Source organism: Stegostoma tigrinum, chromosome 2 (genome assembly GCF_030684315.1).
Source record: "Stegostoma tigrinum isolate sSteTig4 chromosome 2, sSteTig4.hap1, whole genome shotgun sequence".
Taxonomy (NCBI): domain Eukaryota; kingdom Metazoa; phylum Chordata; class Chondrichthyes; order Orectolobiformes; family Stegostomatidae; genus Stegostoma; species Stegostoma tigrinum.
This window is the reverse complement of record NC_081355.1, coordinates 92,246,798-92,267,966: the sequence shown is the minus strand read 5'-3', so window position 1 is coordinate 92,267,966 and position 21,169 is coordinate 92,246,798. Positions and strand designations below refer to the sequence as shown.

At 39.8% G+C, this 21,169-nt stretch overlaps 1 protein-coding gene across 5 annotated transcripts in view; it reads right to left on the bottom strand.

Annotated features, from left to right (window-relative positions):
* Positions 1–21,169, bottom strand: part of zgc:110045 (uncharacterized protein LOC664755 homolog) — a 248,865-nt gene that overhangs the window by 8,665 nt on the left and 219,031 nt on the right. For all 5 annotated transcript variants that reach the window (XM_048551606.2, XM_048551637.2, XM_048551596.2 and 2 more), the window contains one exon: positions 14,071–14,240. In XM_048551606.2, coding sequence (XP_048407563.1) covers positions 14,071–14,240 — 170 coding nt within the window. The remainder of the gene's footprint in view (positions 1–14,070; positions 14,241–21,169) is intronic.

The window sequence follows — 21,169 nt, the reverse complement described above, 5'->3', positions numbered from 1 at the left end:
ACATAAAGGGCAATCAAGGAAGCTCCTCTTGAATGATGAGCAGAAGGGGGAAGAATTTCAACAGAAAGAAAAGAATAAAGAGCAAAGTCCATAGCTGAGACCTTCAAGACAGGATAGGCAGCAATGTCATTGAGGGGATGAGTAGTCAATGCAGGATATCATCATTGCCAGAGACGTTCAGTACAATGGCACTTCACACCTTCCTGAACGTGAAGGCTGAAGTCAGAGTTAGGTGTTTGGAGAGATCAAGGGAAGGGCATTAGAATTTCTTTCTTGTGATCAAATACATGGATTATTCTTAAAATGGCGTGTTGAGAGTGTTGTGGATATTGCAGCTGCTCCTGAATTGCAGGCTTTCTTGTCTAATTCGTGGTTATTACATTTCAGAATCATAAGATTTTTACTTTGATTCATCTTGTAATCCAAATAATTACAAAAAAAAATGCAGAGTAGGGATAGTTTTAAAATGGCATTGTGTGGGAGGGCCTCCACGTGTTCGTCAAGTGTTGAGAGGTTTTTTCTCTCCTTTCTGTACTTTTATATTTTATAAGGAGAAGAGACTGTTTTAACAATCACGAAGAAGAGGTTTTTTCCAATGGAGTTTTTTTATCCGAAGATTGAAAGCCGAACATTGGATTATTTGAGGAGTTGTTTTTCTATTTGTTCAGCTAAATGTTTGATTTCTCTTCAAAATTTGTATGTTTTAATATTTTTCTAATTTTTAAATGCTTAATATGAAATCTGCGAGTAAGAAAGATAGGTTTTTTTAATACATTAGAGGTGCAATTTTTAAGCTAAATGTCAATGTGGGCTTACAAGTAACACTGCGCATGATGACTAGTAGATAAAGAGAAGTGATTATGCAGCAGGATAAGTTGGGTAGTTGACTGTCAGGAAAGGTAAGAAGGTACTTCAGAAGTTTCCTACAGTTATTCTTCTCTCAAATAGATATTCCTTTTTTGAGTGCTGTTCAAAGAGATAGTCTCTCAGAAGAAAATAGAAGCCGGAGGCAGATCTTGGGCACTAAAATGAATATTATGTTCAATGGGTTTGTTGACATTTAAAAGAATAATTGTTACATGGGATTCTCCTGTCAGGGGCACAGACAGGAGATTCTGCAGCAATGAACACGAACGTAGGATAGTATAAATAAAGACCGAAAGAAACGGCGGATGCTGGAAAACCTCAGCAGGTCTAGCAACAATGTAGAGAGAAATCACAGTTAATGTTTCAAATTCAGTGATCCTTTCTTAGAACTCTGAGGAAGTTCTGAAGATACTATGTTGCTGTCCTGGTGCCAGGGTTAAGGGCGTCTCTAAACGACTGAAGTGCATTGTCAAAGGGGAGAGTGAGAAACCGAGAGTTATAGCACGCCATTGATAGGAATGACATAGTTAGAGAAACAGTTAAGGATTTGCAGAGTGAATATAAGAGGTTATAAAGGTTAAAAACCAGAATATCAAAACTAATAATCTTTGGTTTACTTCTGGTGCCAAATCATAATGAGGGAAGTGAGAAAAGAATAGGAGAGATAAATGAATGGTTGAAGAGGTGGTGCAGTGTTCAGTAATTCAGTTTCTTGGATCATTGGGGTCACCTCTGAGACAAAAAAAGACCTGCTCAAAAAGAGTAGGCTTCATCTGAACTGGAAAGGGACCAATATCCTGGTAAGGAGTTTTCTTTGTTTTATTTCAGGATCCTGCAAAGGGTGAGAAGTGGGGGGATGGTGGGCTTCCTAAGTAACAGTCAAAACAGAAAGAAAGATGAGGAAGGTTGTCAATCAGAAAAGAGTAAGTTAATTTGAAAAGACAGACAAGAACAAGTCAGGTAATGAAGTAACTCTGAAAAATTAAACTGCAATTATTTCAATGCAAGCGGTCTTGCATGTAAAACTGATGAACTTAGGGCATATATGAGAACATGGGATCTGTACGGTCACTGAAAGTGGCAACGCAGATGGAGAAGGTAGTCAGTAAGGCATATGGCATGCTTGCCTTCATTGGCCGGGGCATTGAGTTAAAAAATTGGCAGGTAATGTTGCAGCTTTATAGAACCTTAGTTAGGGTGCATTTGGAATATTGTGTTAAATTCTGATCGCCACACTACCAGAAGGATGTGATGGCTTTGGAAAGGGTACAGAAAAGATTTACCAGGATGTTGCCTGATATGAAGGGCATTAGCTATGAGGAGAGATTGGAGAAACTTGGGTTGTTCTCACCGGAATGACAGAGGTTGATGGACAACCTGATAGAGGTCTGCAAGATTATGAAGGGCATGGACAGACTGGACAGACAGAAGCTTTTTCCCAGGGTGGAAGAATCAGTTACCAGGGGCCATAGGTTTAAGGTGTGAGGGGCAAGATTTAAAGGTGATGTATGAGGCAAGTTCTTTACACGGAGGGCGGTGGGTGCCTGGAACTCTCTGCCGAGGGCAGTAGTGGAAGCAGATACTATAGTGACTTTTAAAGGGTGTCTTGACAAATGCACGAATGGGTTGGGGATAGAGGGATACAGTCCTCAGAAGGGTAGGGGGTTTTGGTTGTGACGGCAGTATTTCGGTGCAGGCTTGGAGGGTCGAAGGGCCTGTTCCTGTGCTGTAATTTTCTTTGTTCTTTGTTCTTTGTACTTCATAGCTATTACAAAAACTTGGCTGTGAGAAGAACAGGACTGGCAGCTCAATGTTTTGAGTATATGATGTTGAAGGAAGGATAGAAAGATGCACAAGAGAGGAGGGGAAGTTACATTTTTGATTAAGGAAAACATTACTACAATAATTAGATATTTCTGAGGGATCATCTAGTAAAAATATGTGTTGAAATTAGAAAAGAAAGGGACGGTCACCTTGACGAGATTGTACTATAGGCCCCCCAGTAGTCAGAGGGAAATTGAAAGGAAATATGTGAAGAGATCTCAAATATGTAAGAAGAATAAGGTTGTAATAGTAGGGGATTTTAATTTTCCAAACATTGACTGGGACAGCTGTGGTGTCAAATGTTTAGATGGTGAAGATTTTGTTAAATGTGTTCAAGAAAATTTTCTTTATCAACAGGTAAACGTTCCTATTAGAGAAGGAGCAAAACTTGCTTTTCTCCTGGGAAATAAGGTAGGGCAAGTGACTGAACTGTTAGTTGGGGAACATTTTGGGACTAGTAATCATACTATTATTAGTTTCAAAACTGTTATGGTAAAAGATGTTTTCCACAAAAGTTAAAGTTCTTAATTGGACCAGGCAAATTTTAATGATGTGAAACCAGAACTTTTAAAAATTGATTGGAGTAAACTGTTTGTAAGTAAAGGGATGACTAACATATGGGAGGCTTTCAAAAGTGTGATGATGAGAGTTCAGAGGCATTATGTTCCTGTTAGAGCGAGGGGTAAGATTGGTAAAATTAGGGAACAATGGATGAATAAAGACCTAGAGGTTCTAGTCAAGAATAAAATAGAATTATATATTAGATATAGACAACTCAGATCGACTGAATCTCTTAAAGAGTGTAGGGGAAATCTTAAGAAGGAAATCAGGAAGGCAAAGAACGGATATGAAATAGCCTTGGCAGATAAGGGTGAAAGATAATCCAAAGTGACTATAAATACATTAAGAGCAAGAGAGCAATGAAAGAGAGAGTAGGACCCCTTTAAGATCAATGAGATCTCCTTTGTGTTGAACATCAGCAGATGCAAGAGGTACTAAATCAATATATTACTGTTGTGGCAGAAATGGAGACTAGAGAATACGGGGAAATAAAAATTGATATATTGAAAACAGTTCACATTACAGAAGAGGAAGTGCTAGATGTCTCAGAAAACATGAAAGTAGATAAATCTCCAGGACCTGATCAAGTGTATCCAGAATTTTGTGGGACGTTAGGGAGGCAATTGTGGGGCCCCTAGCAGAAATATTTTTATCTTCTGTAAACACAGATGAAGTACCAGAGGTCTGTAGGTGGCTAATGTTATGCCATTGTTTAAGCCTGGGAACTACAGACCTCTGAGTTTGACATTGATGGTGGGTAAGGTGCTGTAGTGATTCTGAAAAATAGGATGTACATGCACTTGGAGAGGCAAGGAATGATTAGGGATAGTCAGCCTGGTTTTGTGCAAGGGAAATCAGTGAAGATCTTTCATATATTGCTGCTTTTAACTGTACTACATTGGGCAGATCCCGTGATCTCATCCCAGCACAAAGCTCAGTCTACACCCAACTGAGACTTCCAAACTGCACCTAGAACACATTCCAGCCTCCAAGATGAAAAAAATATGAGGCAAAGTCAGTTCAGAGCTGAGCACATATTTCAGAAGCCACAAACAGGTCTCAGCATTGTTTTCTATCTCTAAAAGACAGTTTGGGCCACTGTGCTAAATTTATTTAGAACTTTGACTAGAGCTCTGGTTTGCCACTTTATATAAAATATATTAGAGGCATTACAGAAGGTACTTAAAGATTTGTAAGGATGATACAAGAATTAAGAAGCTTCATTAATCAGGAAAGATTGAATAAATTGAGATTCTTTTCTCTGAAAAAGACAAGTTAAACTTGACCTTGCAGAAGTTTTGTAAAAAACAGAAGAGTTAAGGATATGTCCTCTTATGGGCAAGACTAAAATTAGGGCCATAGATATAACATAGCCACCATAACAATACAATAAGTTAATTCTAGAGATTTTCAGTTAAAAAAGCAGCTAGAAAATACAACTCCCTAACACATGCCAATGAAGGAAATAACATAGATACATATAATGGGAAAGTAATTAAACACAAGAAGAAAGGATTAGGCAGCTTTGCTAAAAGAAAATCGATGAAGTTGAGTGAGGAGTATCTTATGAAGCATAAACAAAAGCGGTGACATGTAGTTTGCAGGGTTGGCATTTTACTGTATATTCTATGTAATTTAAGATGAAGTATAGATAGGATGGTTAAAAAGGTGTTTGGCATACTTGCCTTTATTGCTCAGTCCTTTGAGTATAGGGATTGGGAAGTCATGTTGAGGTTGTACAAGACATTGGTGAGGCTCTTCTGGAGTACTGTGTCCTGTTCTGATCACCCATTTTTAGCAAGGACATTTTGAAGCTGGAGAGGGTTCAGAAGAGATTTACCAGGATATTTTTGGGTTTGGATGTTTCGAGTTATAAAGAAAAACTGGATAGGCTGGGACTTTTTTCACTTGGGGTAGGAGGTTGAGAGGAGACCTTATAGAATTTTATAATATGATGAGTGGTCTACATAGATTTAATGGTATCAGTGATAATGGGAACTGCAGATGCTGGAGAATCCAAGATAATAAAATGTGAGGCTGGATGAACAGAGCAGGCCCAGCAGCATCTCAGGAGCACAAAAGCTGACGTTTCGGGCCTAGACCCTTCATCAGAGAGGGGGATGGGGTGAGGGTTCTGGAATAAATAGGGAGAGAGGGGAAGGCGGACTGAAGATGGAGAGAAAAGAAGATAGGTGGAGAGGAGAGTATAGGTGGGAAGGTAGGGAGAGGATAGGTCAATCCAGGGAAGACGGACAGGTCAAGGAGGTGGGATGAGGTTAGTAGGTAGGAGATGGAGGTGCGGCTTGGGGTGGGAGGAAGGGATGGGTGAGAGGAAGAACAGGTTAGGGAGGCAGAGACAGGTTGGACTAGTTTTGGGATGCACTGGTTGGAGGGGAAGAGCTGGGCTGGTTGTGTGGTGCAGTGGGGGGAGGGGACGAACTGGGCTGGTTTTGGGATGCGGTGGGGGAAGGGGAGATTTTGAAGCTTGTGAAGTCCACATTGATACCATTGGGCTGCAGGGTTCCCAAGCGGAATATGAGTTGCTGTTCCTGCAACCTTCGGGTGGCATCATTGTGGCACTGCAGGAGGCCCATGATGGACATGTCGTCTAAGGAATGGTAGGGGGAGTGGAAATGGTTAGCGACTGGGAGGTGCAGTTGTTTATTGTGAACCGAGTGGAGGTGTTCTGCAAAGCGGTCCCCAAGCCTCCACTTGGTTTCCCCAATGTAGAGGAAGCCACACCGGGTACAGTGGAAGCAGTATACCACATTTGCAGATGTGCAGGTGAACCTCTGCTGCTGGGCCTGCTGTGTTCATCCAGCCTCACATTTTATTATCTTCGATTTAATGGTAGTTGTCTTTTCCCCAGCTTGGGGGATTTCAAGACTAGGGGGCATATTTTTTCAAGGTGAGAGGAGAGAGATTTATAAAATACATGAGGGGTAAGTTTTTTTTTTAGAGGGTGATTTGCATGTGGAATAAAATTCTTGAAGTGGCGGATGTTGGTATAATTACAACATTTAAGAGACATTTGGATAAGTATATGAATGGGAAAGGTTTGCAGGGATTTGGGCCAGGAGCAGACAGGTGGAATTGGTTTAATTTGGGATTATATTTGGCATGGATTGGTTGGACCAAAGGATCTACTCCCATGCTGTATGACTATGATTCTGTGAAAGAAGTAGAGGCCTAAGTGTAATATAACTAGAAAATAATTCAAAGGGAAATTGTAAGATAATCTTCCAACAGAAGATGGTTCAAAAAAAAAATTCTCTATCAAAAACATTGGAAAGTCATGGACACTACTGGTGACCCAGACAACCATATGCAGGAGGTGCTGCCTGATGCAGCAGGATTTGGAGCTTGAAAGTAGAGTCACTGTGGCACATCTGCAAGGCTGAGGACAAAATGGATAGTACATTCAGAGAAATGTTCATATAAGCTGGGCATTAGGGCAGATAGGGAATGGCTGTCTACCAAATAGCCTGCAAGAACAAAAAAACTGGTAGAGCAAGGGACAAAAACAAAGCAGCTGGAAAAGCCCATCAGGCCTGGCAGCATCTGTGGAGGAAAACACAAAGTGAATGTTTTGGGTCTGGTGACCCTTGCTCAGAACTGGAGCAAGGGCCCTGCTTGCTAATCACTTTCCCATTGTCGTTACTGGTGAAGGTATTGGATATTCAGAGGAATGCAGTCAGACCAATATTAGTGACACCATCAGTGACTTAACTGTATAAGAGGCGAGAAAGAAGAAAGGAAATACAATAGCAATTAAGGATTCACTAGTTAGGGAACAGGCGGATATCTTCGCAGTTGTAGATTTGACTCCAGGATGGTATGTTGCCTTCCTGATGGAAGGGTCAAGGCTATCACACAGTGGTTGTGGGACATTCTTTTGAGGAAAGGTGAACAGACAGAGGTCATGGTCCACGTTAGTACCAATGATTTGTGTCGGAGGTAGGATGTTGCTTGCTGTCAGAATTTAAGGAACACGGAAAAAATGATTAGCAAAGAGGATCTCAAAAGCCCGACTACTCCCAGAGCCATGTGCAAGTGAGTAGAGAAATAGGAAGATAAAACAGAATATGTAGCTATAAAGATGGTACAGGAGAGATCATTTTTGTTTCTTCGGAAATTGAACTGGTGCAGTAAGGGAGAAAGTAATGAAGTCTGAAACAGTTACCACGTATGTGTCTCAATACAGTGAGGATAGTAAATAAGGTTGGTCAGTTACAGATACAGATTGTCATGTGGAATTATGACGTTGTGGGGATGACAGAGACTTGACTCAAAAAAGCGCAGTAATAGGTGTTAATTCCTGTGTACAAGGTGGTCAGAAAAGACAGGAAAAGAAGAAAAGGAGGACATGAGCACTGCTGGAGAAAGAGAGAGAGGAAGAGCCAGTAAGGAAAAAATCAAACTGGATACAGCTTAGTAGCAAAAAAAAGGTGGAATGACATTGCTCAGTGTAGTCCATAGATCACCAACTACTGGGAAGAATGTTGAAGAACAGATTTGCAGAGAAATTAGAGGTGCTAATGCTTTAGAGTTGTTATAATGGGGGACTTTAATTACTTTAATATAAACCAGAATAAATTAAACTGAACACGAAGGCAAACTTTAAATGCAGCTCGCATTTATAGCCAGTAGTCTCTGCCCTTGATCTGAGTCACTTTGTCCTTCTCTTAAAGAATCTATCACCCCAGATGAAAATTCAATGTTCCAGGTTAATAATTTTCCTAGATCAGATTTACGGGGCTGGGAACTCTCCCATCTCTATGCTCCCAACCTGGGAATGAAAAACAGGGTCAATATGTCTGAAAGTCCTTTCTTTAAAAAAAAATTATATTTTTGACTGATTCATCTGTACATGATTCCCTTTTTGAAAGTAATAGCTCGCTTTCAGTGCCTCATCCAAATGTTATGATTCATTAACTGGCTTTGCAGTGCATGGTGAGAGATTGATTAACAACAGGGACATCACAAGTAAGCTTGATCTTGTCACCAATGTGTGCTCTGAGCTACAATTGTTAAATTGCAATCTGGAGCAGGCACACTGGCTGATTTTCCACCTCAAAATCCAAGTATGCTGAGCCCTATTGCCTCCTTCTCTCATCTATTTCCGTGCAATTTGAGTAACAGTCTGGCGGCTTGAAATGTGCAAACCTCGTTATCAAAAGTTTGCATCTTTATTTCAGCCCGAAACCAATTTATACAGAAATAACGAACATAAACAGATGTCTGGCTGCATTATTTTCCTGAAATGAGGTCTGACAGCTCTCTATTCACAGGATTCACAACATAATCAAATTATTTCTTAATTACTAATGTTTTCTTCTTCACTTGGAAGGGGTGCTTAAGTAATTAGCTTTAGTTTTCTCCTTTCAAATGGAAATTCATGAGAGAAATCCAGTTACTAACTTTCTTCAATAAATGTGCTTGACATCGAATATTCTATTGTATTGCTAATGAAGATAAATAGTTGTAATTCTCTTTACATAATTTATATACGGAGATGTTGCTTGCCATCACATTTTAGGACTTTCCTTTCCATGTTCTGTAAATTGAAGCTAGCTTCATGATGTTCCTGGCTGCATTTTCAATCTTGAGGTTCATTACATGCAATATTTTGTTTAGTTCCACTTTGTTCTCTTTTTAATGTCATTTGACTGCATCTAGCTTTAAATTCTGGGAAAATGCTTACACGTACGGTGTTATGGTGAAACCCAACCAAAAGAATCAGTAACAAAGTCAAAGCAGCTATTATCGTGGCATAAATCACTATTTCATAACTATTGTTTCATTCCAATGAGATAACAAACAGAGGTATTAAAGATTCCCTCTTGTATGAATAGAGGATACAAAGCAGAATTCCGAAAGTGAACATGGCTAACTTCAAAGGGATGAAAAGTATTCCTACAAGTGTAAAATTGAGCCAATGTTCAGTAGAAAAAGAAGAGATGGTTGGTGTACCAGCTAGGTACATTTCAACAATTCAGAATTCCAGGAGAACCAAAGCTAGGCGCTGCGGAGGATGTGCTAAATGATGAAATGTAAAAAAAGTGGAAGTTGTATGAGGGTAAATTTATTCTAGTGAGAACAAGGCCAAACACAATTAGGTGAGAGGAGAAACAAATAGGAAAATAAGATCGGAAAAGAAAGGATGAGACATAGAATAGCAGCTAACATAAAAGGCATGTAAATAGTCAGCAGGTGGTAAGAGCTGAGGTGATGCATTTTAAAGACAAAGAAGGTGATATATGCTTAGAAACGCAGGGCAAAGCCAAGGTAATTATTGAGTACTTTTGTCTGCTGAGAAGAAGGAGGATATTGATGAGATATCAGTTGAAATGGAGATAGGAGTTAAAGCTAGGTGGAAGAATGAACTGTGAGGAAGGTAGAGATGCTTCAGTGTGATTTGGATAGTTGAATGAGTGGGCAAATGCATGGCAGATGAAGCATAATGTGGAAAAATGTGACTTTATCCACTTTGGTAGCAAAGATGAGCAGATTCATGATTATCTGAATGGCAATTGATGGGGAGGTATAACGAAACATGGGTGCCCTTGTACACCAGTCGATAAAAGCAAGCATGCAGGTGCCACAGGCCGTGAAGTAAGCAAATAGTATGTTAGCCTTTATAGCAAGAGGATTTAAGTATAGGAGCAGGAATATCTTGCTGCAATTGTTCAGGGCCTTGGTTAGACCACCAGGTATTGAATATTGTTTGTAGTTTTCATAGAATCATTGAATCCCTACAGAGTGGAAGCAGGCCATTCGGCCCATGAAGTCCACACCGAACCTCTGAAGAGCATTCCACCAACCTTGTCCTCTTAGCCCTCCATTTCACATGACTAATTCCCCTAACTTGGGCACTCTGGGCAATATAGCATGGCCAATCTAACTAACCTACACGTCTTTGGACTGTGGGAGGAAACTGGAGCACAGTGGAAACCCATGCATCCACGAGGAGAACATGCAAATTCCACACAGACAGTTGCCCAAGATTGAAATCGAAGCGAGGTCCCTGATGCAGTGAGGCAGCAATGTTAACCACTGTGCCACCGTACCGCCATTTACCAGACTGATTCCTGACAGCAGGAAGAGTTGACCATACAATGTTTTTAAGTGGTATACATGGACTTCCAGAAGGCATTTGATATAGTGTCACACATTAAACATGCGCAAAATTAGAACTAATGGAAAAGAAGGATCAGTATGGAAAGTTCATGGACTTTATTTGGGAAGGAAGAAGGTTTGTACGGCTTTCCCAGTGATCTGTGTGGGGCCCTTACTTTTACTGATATATTAATTATTGAGACTTGAGAAGAGGTGACAATTACAAAATTGTGGAAAATATGAAGCATTGTAAACTGTAAGGGGAATGGTTTAGAACTTTAAAGGAACGTATATTAGAAATTCAAGAGGACAGTTGCCACAATAGTACAAGTGCTTAGTGAGACCAGACCTAGAGTATTGTGTGCAGCTTTGGTCCCCTTACCCAGTGGTTTTCATTGCTGCCTCACAGCACCAGGGACCGGTGTTTGATTCCACCCTTGGGCAACTATCTGCGTGGAATGGAGTTTACACATTCTTCCCTGTGTCTGTGTGTATCTCCACCGGGTGCTGCAGTTTCCTCCCGCCGTGCAAAGATATGCAGGTTAGGTGGATTGGTCATCCTAAATTATTCATAGTTTTCAGGGATGTGCAGGTTAGGTGTGTTAGCCATGGGAAATGCAGGGTTACAAGAATAGGGGAGGGGATTGGAGCTGGGTGGGATGTACTTTGGAGGGTCAATGTAGCCTTGTCGGGCTGAACGGCCTGTTTCCACACTGTAGGGATTCAATGATGATTCTTTGATTTCCGAAGAATGATGTTCTGGCTGTGGAGAGAGTCCAACAACGATTTACCAGACTGACTTCTGAGATGGTAGTACTGAGGAATAACAAGAGACTGGATGGTTTAAGAATATATTTAATGGAGTTATGCAGAATGAGGGGAGATCTTGCACAAACCCCTAAAATTCCAACACAACTAGACAGAATAAACAGGAAGAATGTTCCCGGTGACCTAGTCTAAGGATGTGATGTAGGCCATTTAGGACTGAGATGAGGTGAAACTCCTTCACCCAGAAAGTGGTGAACTTAAGGAATTTTTTTTCCAAAGCAAGGTATTGAGGCCAAAACATTGAATGTCTTCAAGGAGATAGATATAGTTCTTAGAGCTAAAGAGATCAAAGGATATGGGGAGAAAGCAAGGACAGGGTACAAAGTTGGATGATCAGCAATGATTATACGAAAAGACAGTGCAGGCTTTAAGAGCCAAATGGTCTAACACCTCTTGTATTTTATGTTTCTATGTAGACCATTGGTGGAGTGAGTGGATAGATGGTGGATGAAATTCAAGGCAGAGAAGTGTAAGGTTTTGATAGGGAAAGCATGGAGAGACAAAATAAAATTGAAGATATAATTCCAAAGGGGGTGCGAGAGCAGATGACCCTGCGTGCATAAGCCAGTAGAAGTGGCAGGACAGATTGAGAGAAAAGTTTGTAAAGAATACACAATTGCAGGCTTTATTAACATGGCATAGAGTACAACAGCAAGCAAGTTATGTTGAACTAAGACACGACATTAGATCATCCTCCGCTGAAGTATTGTGTTGAGTTCTGGGCATTTATTAGGAAGAATGTGAACACATTAGAGTGAGTGAAAAAGTATTTTAAATTCTTAAATATAATTTATAAAAAAAATTTCCCAGGGATGAAGAATTTCAGTTATGAAGATAGATTAAAGAAACTGGAGCTATTCTCTTTGGGAACAGGAAACTGAAAGGAGATATACATGAAGCATCCAAATTTATGGTAAGTCTGGACAAAGTAAATAGATCATGTGAGATGATACATTTTGTAAGGTTAAGCGCAGGTGGAAATTATACAATGCATGGCAGAGTCCTTTACGAGTATTGATATGCAGAGAGACCTTGGTGTACAGGTCCACAGATCACGACATATGGCCGCTCTGATAGATAAAGTAGTGAAAAAGGCCTAAGGCATGTTTGCCGTCATCGGAAGGGGCTTTGAGTATAAGGATAGGCACGTTATGCAGTAGCTTTATAGAACTACAGTTGGACCACACTTGGAATACAGTTCTAGTCACCATGCTACCAGAAGGATGTGGATACTTTGGAGATGGTACAGAAAAGATTTACCAGGATGTTGCTTGGTGTGGGGAAGGTTGAATAGACTGGTTTTATTATCACTGGAACACAGAAGGTTGAGGGGGTGTCCTAATCGAAGTTTATAAGATTGTGAATGGCATGCATAGACTGAAAAGTATGAAGCTTTTTTCCCAGGGTGGAACGGCTAATTACTAGGGGACACGGGTTCAAGGTATGGGTGGGGCTGGGTGGGGCAGGGTGGGGTGAGGGTGGGGGGGGGAAGCGGGAAGGGAGTTTAAAAGAGATGTGTGAGGCATGTTTTTCTCTCAAAGGATGGTGAGTGCCTGAAACCATGCTGCCAAAGGAGGTGGTGGAAGCACACACAATAGTAGCATTCAAGAAGAACCTGGATAAATACTTGTCCTGTAAGAGAATAGAGGGATCCTGTAAGTGAAGACAGTTTTAGTATGGAAGGGCAAAGTGCATTAGCACAGGCTTGGAAGACCAAAGGGCCTGTTCCTGTACTGTACTGGTCTTTGTTCTAAATGTTCCCACTTGTAAAACAAGGAAACATAGATTTAAAGTAATTAATAGAAGAAGCAAAAAAGTGATGAGAAGTAATAAGCTAGTAAGGAGGGGAGACTTTCTTCTCTAAAGGGCATTGAAACTGGTGGGTTTTCATGATAATCAACGATAGTTGTTGTGTAGACAGTCACTAGCTTTAATCCAGTTTAATTAACGAAATTCCACCAGCGCCATGATGACATTTGAACCCATGCCCCCAGACCATTAAATTGGGCCAAGAGATTATAAGGCCGGTGGTATTACCAATATGTTCCTGCCTCTTCATACTAGTTGACATTTGTCTGATGGCTGGCCCACTTGGTTGAATATCTGCATATTTATTTGAAGACACAAGCTTTTGAAGTCTGACTCCTTCAGCCAAGAATCTGAAAGCATGTGTCCCCAAATAAACCTATTGGGCTATAACCTGGTGTCATGTAGTCTTTTTTTAAACCTTGTCCACCCCAGTCCAACTCTGAATACCTGCAGTAGTGGAATGAAGCCACAAGGTGGCCCTAATTGATCACTTCCTGTCCAATTTTGGGCACAAGGCAAGAGTCATCGTCAACACTTTCCATCCTGATCATAATCACTTAATGAGATATATTGGGGGTGGGGGGAAGAGAGGTGGGACAGTGAATGGGTAACAACACTGCACTTACCCTACCCAACCTACTTCCCAGCCAACTATGGGCTGGATTAAAGCTAGTAATTGCCTACACAACAACTATCATTGATTATCCTGAAAATCCATCTTTTTCAATGCCCTTTAGCAAAGAAATTCCACTTGGTAACTTTCTGCGTTGATTCTGCCAGACCTGCTGTGTATGACTTGCATTTTCTCTTTTTATTTCAGGTTTCCAGCATTTTGATTTTCTAAAAAACATTTAAATGTTAATGTACTTACTATTTCTTAAAGACAACTAAGCAAAATATAGGGCAATTGAGGAACAGTTATAAGTTCCCACATTGGATTTCTTCTATATATTTATGATTGCAGCATTTGCTCTTAGACTAGAACAATCAGTGTGCCATTTCTTACGTCAGCATGCTTTCTCCTATTAAGTTATATCAAAGAACAACAAATAATGCACATACCTTGCATTTATTAGGTACTGTGCCAGACTAATATTAGCAGGAGATCCTGTGATGGTGATCTGTCGTTCTGTGGAACCTTCTGTTGCATTAGCAATCTTGATCTGTGCTCCTGACATCTGCCTGATTTCATTTATTTTGCTCCCTTGTCTGCCAATGATACATCCTATTAACTTGAATAGAAAAACAGAGATATTTAATCAGTTGTTCCAGTAGACTTGCAGAAACAGCTAATGATAAATGAATAAATGTCTTTGAATATCTATTTCTGCTGTGTAATAAAAATTGAAAAGCTCTGCACAAAATTACAACTGCATACTATTGAACTAGCAAATTAATACGCTTGACAAATTTCCTATTTAATAGATCATATGTAACAAAATTTCAAAGCAGGGTCAGAAGATGGAACTGGCAAATCACCTGATGGAAACATAAATTGGAGATGGAACCTAGATTCATTAGTCTTCCACCCTGCTCCAAAAATGTTAAATTCTGGGGAGGTGAGAGCTTCAAACAAGCAAGTCTGCTTTTCCCTCTGCATCTAGTTTGGGAAGCATCTAGTATCCCTAAACAGTCCCAAGAACATGCCCTTTTCAAGTCTCGAGCAGCTGTTGGCCATTCCAGCTTCTAAAGGTAGATCAGAATATGTGATGCTGAAGCACCATTCTACCCCTGGGAAGTCTGTCCTATTTATCTGACTATGTAAATGACCTCCTTGATTCAAAGTACATCATACTTACAGTGGTGAACCAGGCCCCTAATGTACTGTTTATTTATGTTGAACCTTTACATTTTGCAATGATACTATGAACCATTTGTTGTATAACTGCTACTGAAATTATAATTTTACCTTCCAATTACTTTACATTTACTATGTTACACTAATATCACAAGGACATTTTTAATATGAATACTAGATTTCCTTGAATTTGACTAGCATTTTGGTCACAATTGCTTTCTGTAGAAGAGATTCCACAGGCTCACCACCCTCTGGCTGAAGAAATTTCTCCTCACTTTCATCCTCAATGGCCTACCTCATACCCTTAGACAATGATACTCATACTTTGAAGAACTATTTTCTTATTGAAAAAATACCCCTGCCACAATTTTGCATGTTTAAACATATTTTGGAATAAAAAATTTCATGGGTTGTGGGCAAAACTGGTTGGACCAGCATTCAGTCCCCATCTCTAGTTGGACTTGAGAAGGTTGTGGTGAGCTGTCAGCTTGAACTGCTGCAGTCTGTTTGCTGTAGGTAGACCCACAGTGCCACTAGGGAGGGAGTTGAAAGATTTTGACCCAGTGATGCTGAAGTAACGCAATATATTTCCAAGTCAGGATGGTGAGAGGTTTGGAGAGGAACTTGCTGATTTGTTTTGTTTCTGTGTGTCTGCTGGTCTTGTCCTTCTAAATGGAAGCGGGTGAGAGTCTGGAAGGTGCCAAGCAAAATGTTTAGTTGAGTATAATGAGTCATTCTTAATCAGAACTCTGATGTGACAGTTATTAATCCCTTGCAACAACAGGACAGAACTCAATGATTTATAAATGAGATATGACTAAATGTTGGCAGGCTATAATAGTCACTTAAAGGTCACAGTGCTGAATGTATAGTAAAGGGCATAATCCTTACAGTACTGGCATCTCCAGTGAATGATGTAACCCAAGGAGTTGTGACATTCAATTAACAAACCAGCATATGTTTTTGTCTTCAAGGGCCTGTGTGGTCATTTGTCAGAGCAGATTGGCAGCCCTTTTATCTGTTTTTTTTAATTTAACAGATTTCAACAGAATAAAAAGTATTTATATTCCATGTAGGGTGGTTGATGCTGTTTACCACATTACCAGCAAGGTGTTTTGAAAAAACACAATTCCCTCGGTGACCTTCAATTAAGTTTCAAGACTGCTGTCGGTATTTAGTGAAAACAAAAATCCTGCTTTTATCTACTTTCTTTGGCTCACTGCCCTTTTTGGAACATGTAAGGAGTCATGTAATTCAAACACAGTTCGGAAATTCCAGACCTCAGGAACTGAGAGAGAGAGCAAGAGAGAGCTGTAACCTGAAATTCTGGGTGCTGCATCATGCCATCTAATTTACTGTGAAAATTCAGCTAGGACAGAGGTGTGGAACAACAGACCTAGCTGCTGCTGCAGAAAGGCATGTCTGGACATATTTCTTTCCCAATCCAATAATTTCACCTGATAATACTCTTTGTTCTAATGGTTCACATACCATTCAAAGCCACAACAAATACAATTGTAAAGCAGGTTTAAAAAAAATCTCTTTACCCAAACAATAGGCTTAATTTTCATCTACATTCAGTGGAGGACAATGCTGGTAATTTTGCATAACTGGCTAACATGATGGGCAGCTGGCACATTCATGCTTCGAGCCTATTTTGGAAGATGCAGCTTCAGGGGTTTTATAGCTACCTATCTGCTTGTGGCAGGTGACAATTAGACCGTTCAAAGTGCCAATTCACGACACTCTTCTTTTGCCATCTGGAATTTTCCACTCAGAATATGGGGTTCCAGTGAGGCCAAAGCCCTGGATAGAGATACCATCCCATCACAATGCCCTATTTAATTTCTCTCTCACTACCACCCAGCCTTAATTGTCAGAGTGTTATTGCAGCTGCAAGTATATGATGGGGGATTTCCCCTTCACAATGCTGGTCAGGCCACATTTTATATTGAAATTTTAACATGTCTTCAAAGGCGTCCTTATGATTATCCTACCTATTTCAACAGTCTCAGTCATTGATTGCAGGACACAGATCCTCCTGCGCTGAAGGGCCTGCTATCAGACATACAGATTTGGGAGCACCATCCTTATTGGGCAGAGCTCCTGTACAAGTGCCAGGTAATGACTATCTTCAATAGGAGAGAACCTAACCATGTCCACTTGACATTCAATGGCACCACTTTCACTGAATCACTCACTCACTACATCCTGGCACTTACCATTGACCAGAAACTGAACTGGCCCATCATACAAATACTGCTGATTTAAGCAGATCAGAAGCTTGGAATTCTGTGGTGAATAACATATATCTCATGTCTCCTCAGTGCCTGTTAATCATCTAGAAGGTACAAATCAGGACAGTAATGGAATATTTTCCATTGGCTGAATAAGTGTGTATACAACATAAATCAAGAAACCAGAATAAAGCAAATTACTTGATTGGCATCCCAGCCACCACTTTCAATATCTACCCACTTCAACCACTGATGCAAGGTACTAGCTGTGTGTATCATCTACAAAATGGATTGCAATAATTCACTAAGGCTCATCAAACAGCACCTTTCAAACTCATAACTTTAAGTACAAGGGGAACAGAAACTTGGGGACACCAGCATCTGCAGATTGCAAGACAGATATTGTCCTGTGTTGGAGCTATATTGCAGTTCCGTCACTCTTGTTGGTGCAAAATCCTGGAGGTCCCTTCCAAACAGGACTCTAGATGTCCCTACACACTAAAGACTTCAGGAGTTACAGAAGGTAGCTCAGCATCCTGCCTGTTAGGCAAGTCAGGATGAGCAATAAATGCAACACCCATAAAGGTAAAATAAGACAGTTAGTGTAGAAACATGGCATTGAAGAGATGATCAGCCAAGATCTAGAATGGTGGAGCAAGCTCAGTCAGCTGAATGGTCTACTCCTGTTCCCATGTTTCTATGCTTTAAGAGCAAACAGAACATTTAAAAAGTTAAATATTGAGAAATGCATATTCAAGTTTCTAGCCTTTAATCCTCTTTAATTAGGCTCCTTATGCCACTTCCAGATGAGTGCAGATGTTTTTAGAATCATCTTGGTGGGTGAAAATGGAAAATGGTGTTCCTTGGCCTGGAAAGCTTAAAAAAAGGTTGATTAAAATACTTCAGCTGTAGAAACATTAGACATGGTGTTTGATTTATCAAATACTTCTGGGAACAAGGAGCAGCTTGAGAACAATTGAAAGTGATTTCGATCATCATTCCCAATGGCATCGAGTATATTTGACAAAAAAAGTAACAATGAAAAAATCAAGTGTAAAAGAGATGCTGGAAAGAAAAGGATAAAATGGAACGATGTAAGCATCAGTTATTGGATTGATTTGCAAAAAGGAGTGCATCCATAAAGGGATTATTTGAAGTCCTATAAGAGGGATGTCTCATTGTGAAGTGATGTGGAATATATAGAAATCATTTTCTTTTTTGACTTCTGCTTTGGTTTGAAATAGCATTTTTGTATTTTGATAACATTATAATTTAAATAAAAGAGGGGAATGTGTTAATAGTGTATTAATTGCAATATTAAGAATTTTCAATTAAAGGGCATTTTTTGCTTGTTTTACCAGGTAAAGAGCGGGATTTCAAAGCAAATTGCTTTAGAGGTGTATCATATGATGTGTAGTCAGTTTGGTTTATAGGTAATCAAAAGACAATCAAGTGAGACTTTTAGGACACTAGATATTGGATGTTTGAAGGATGTTTGCAATGTTGGATTGTGAATAAATGTAATATTAAATAAATGGTGCATGGTTTCCTATTTCACCATCTTTGGACATTTAATCTTCCAGAAGCTGCCATTAAATTGGCTGCTTTCTCCAAGATCTGACCTCACCAACATTTGTGGGTTCCCAAACTGAATTTCACCCAGAGCTGAGATGGAACCCAGCAATGAAAATCCAATGTATGACATCTGACAGTCAGGTTTTCTAAAATGTTTTACATAAATTAGAAAATGCCTTTGAAAGTAAAATTATTTTTTGCAGGTTTTGGTATATAAACCCTCATTTTCTAAATTTTCAATCATTTCTTCTCAAGATTTTTGCTTTTTTCTTTCTAGTAAAGCATGAGTTTATTGGGTTTATTTAGTCCCATGTGAGAGAATAATTCTAATCATTGTTTTATTAAAGTAGCAATGAGAACCATCAGCCAATTCAATTAGATTTAACATGAGCAACCATCAAGGATTTAGAGCCAAGCCTATAAATACATGGTTACAGCGATGGGGTTAGGGTTATTTCCCACCTTTCTTCCTAACTTTAAAACTTGTCCCTTTTTTTGCTTCTGCCATAGTTTGGTTTCATGGATGTCAATGTCCCAGTGTATATAATTAGTAGCCATTTCTGATGTGAGTTTAAATCATCAGTATTGACAGTCATGCCATAATCAAGCCTGTTTCTTCATCAGACCCCTTCCACCCACACACATTGTACAGTAGTTTGAAGTAAGAATCATGGCATTTATATACCACAGTAAACATTGCGCTTTATGAATCAGCTGTCAAGTCAAGGGCAATTCCATCTGAAACTTTTTCACAAGACCACTCCATGTCTGTACTGCACTTTTCTCTGTTAAGACACTCCATAAAACCTTTCTCTGTGATTAATCTTTTGGTCATCTTCTGCAGTATCTCAAATGGCTTAGTGTCATATTTAGTTCTTTAGCAGTTCTGAGAAGTGTGTTGAGATGTTTCATCACGCTAAAAGTTGATCCATAATTATAAATTTGTTATTGGGAATGGCTGACTGAGTTTAGAGATTTAACTATTCTGACATTAATGTAATAAATATTAAATAATAACAGGTAAAATTATCCAAATTTATTCTGCCCAGTGGAATGCAATGCCTTTATTCTGTGCTCATTACTGCATTAGCTTGATTTTCTTTCTAATTTGCTTCAGGCAGTCTGTGTTCCCTGACTGCTCTAATCCCACCAAACATCTTTTGATGTAAGATAAAACTAACCACTTCCTTTGGACTCCAGATGAACACAGCAGGCCAAGCTGCATCTTAGGAGCACAAAAGCTGACATTTCGGGCCTAGACCCTTCATCAGAAAAGCTTTTCTACTGAAGGCTCTAGGCCCGAAACGTCGGCTTTTGTGCTGCTTGGCCTGCTGTGTTCATCCAGCTCCATCTCAGATTCTCCAGTATCTGCAGTTCCCATTATTTCTCTCCTTTTGGATTCTGTCAGGATTATCTTACAAATAACTAATTTGGCATCTTCCAAAACATAATTCACAATTAAGGAAATATGGTTGGGGGCATACTAGGGAGGGGGCCACCAATGGATATAGAGAGCCTGAAGAGGAGGCAATAATACCTTGCCTCGTCACTAGCCTGCCAGGCTCATTGAGTGAGGTTGATGTGAGCCTCTCCCTGCTGAGGGTAAAATCTTAGCAATGGCATCAGGAAACCATTAAGAGGCTCTCAATACATCCCCTGTCATTGATAAAATCGCAGCAGGAGTGGGCACAGATGGACGGACGCCAAGAATGTATTAATGAAAATGTGTTCAATTGTACAATACCCTCCATGTGTCATCCTATTCCCAGGGATCTGCAAAGTTCAGCATATGGAATGAAAACCTGGAGATGATAGTTGTACCCAAGCACCTCATGACCTTGACTTTCTAATTTGTGCAGGTTGCCAGATTGGAAAGTGTACTAAAGTTAATGGCTGTATTCTATAGACAGTGTACACCACAGCCACAAAATTCCTGTGGGCAGGAGGAAATGTTTAGCCTAGTGTAGGAATTATCCAGAGGATTGTTTTTTTCCTATAGAGTGCTGAGCTTCATTCAGGGAAGTGGATGGTTTTCAATCACCCTTGTGCCTTTTATTTCATGGAAGCAGAAAGTAAGACAACCACAACGTGCCACAGGATTCTTAGCATTTGAATTACTTTAGTAGTTTGTCATTTATATAGCTAGCCTCATACAATTTCTGCTTAATGATGATTCAACCAAATCACTGGTAAGCCACTGTGTGATATTAGTGTAATTCAATCTTAATAGGTAGTTAGGCTTTATATTGTTCAAAATGGATGTGGTCCAGGTTTACTGCATCGTTATTTCACTGTCTGAGGAATTGCAAATGAAGCTGAATATACTGTGATCAGCAGCAAACAGTACCATTTCCGACATATAGTGGCAGAAAGGCCATTGTTGAAACAGCTGAAGGCTTTGGGTTGATAATTACAGTAAAAAAAACTGAGTAAGTGAAGAAGTGGACTACTGTTTTTATTTAAGAATTATAACTAGCACTCTTTTCTTTGTTGCACCTGATCAAACCAGCCTTTGAGTTTTTTGAGCTATTAAAATATCTCTACAAAATGT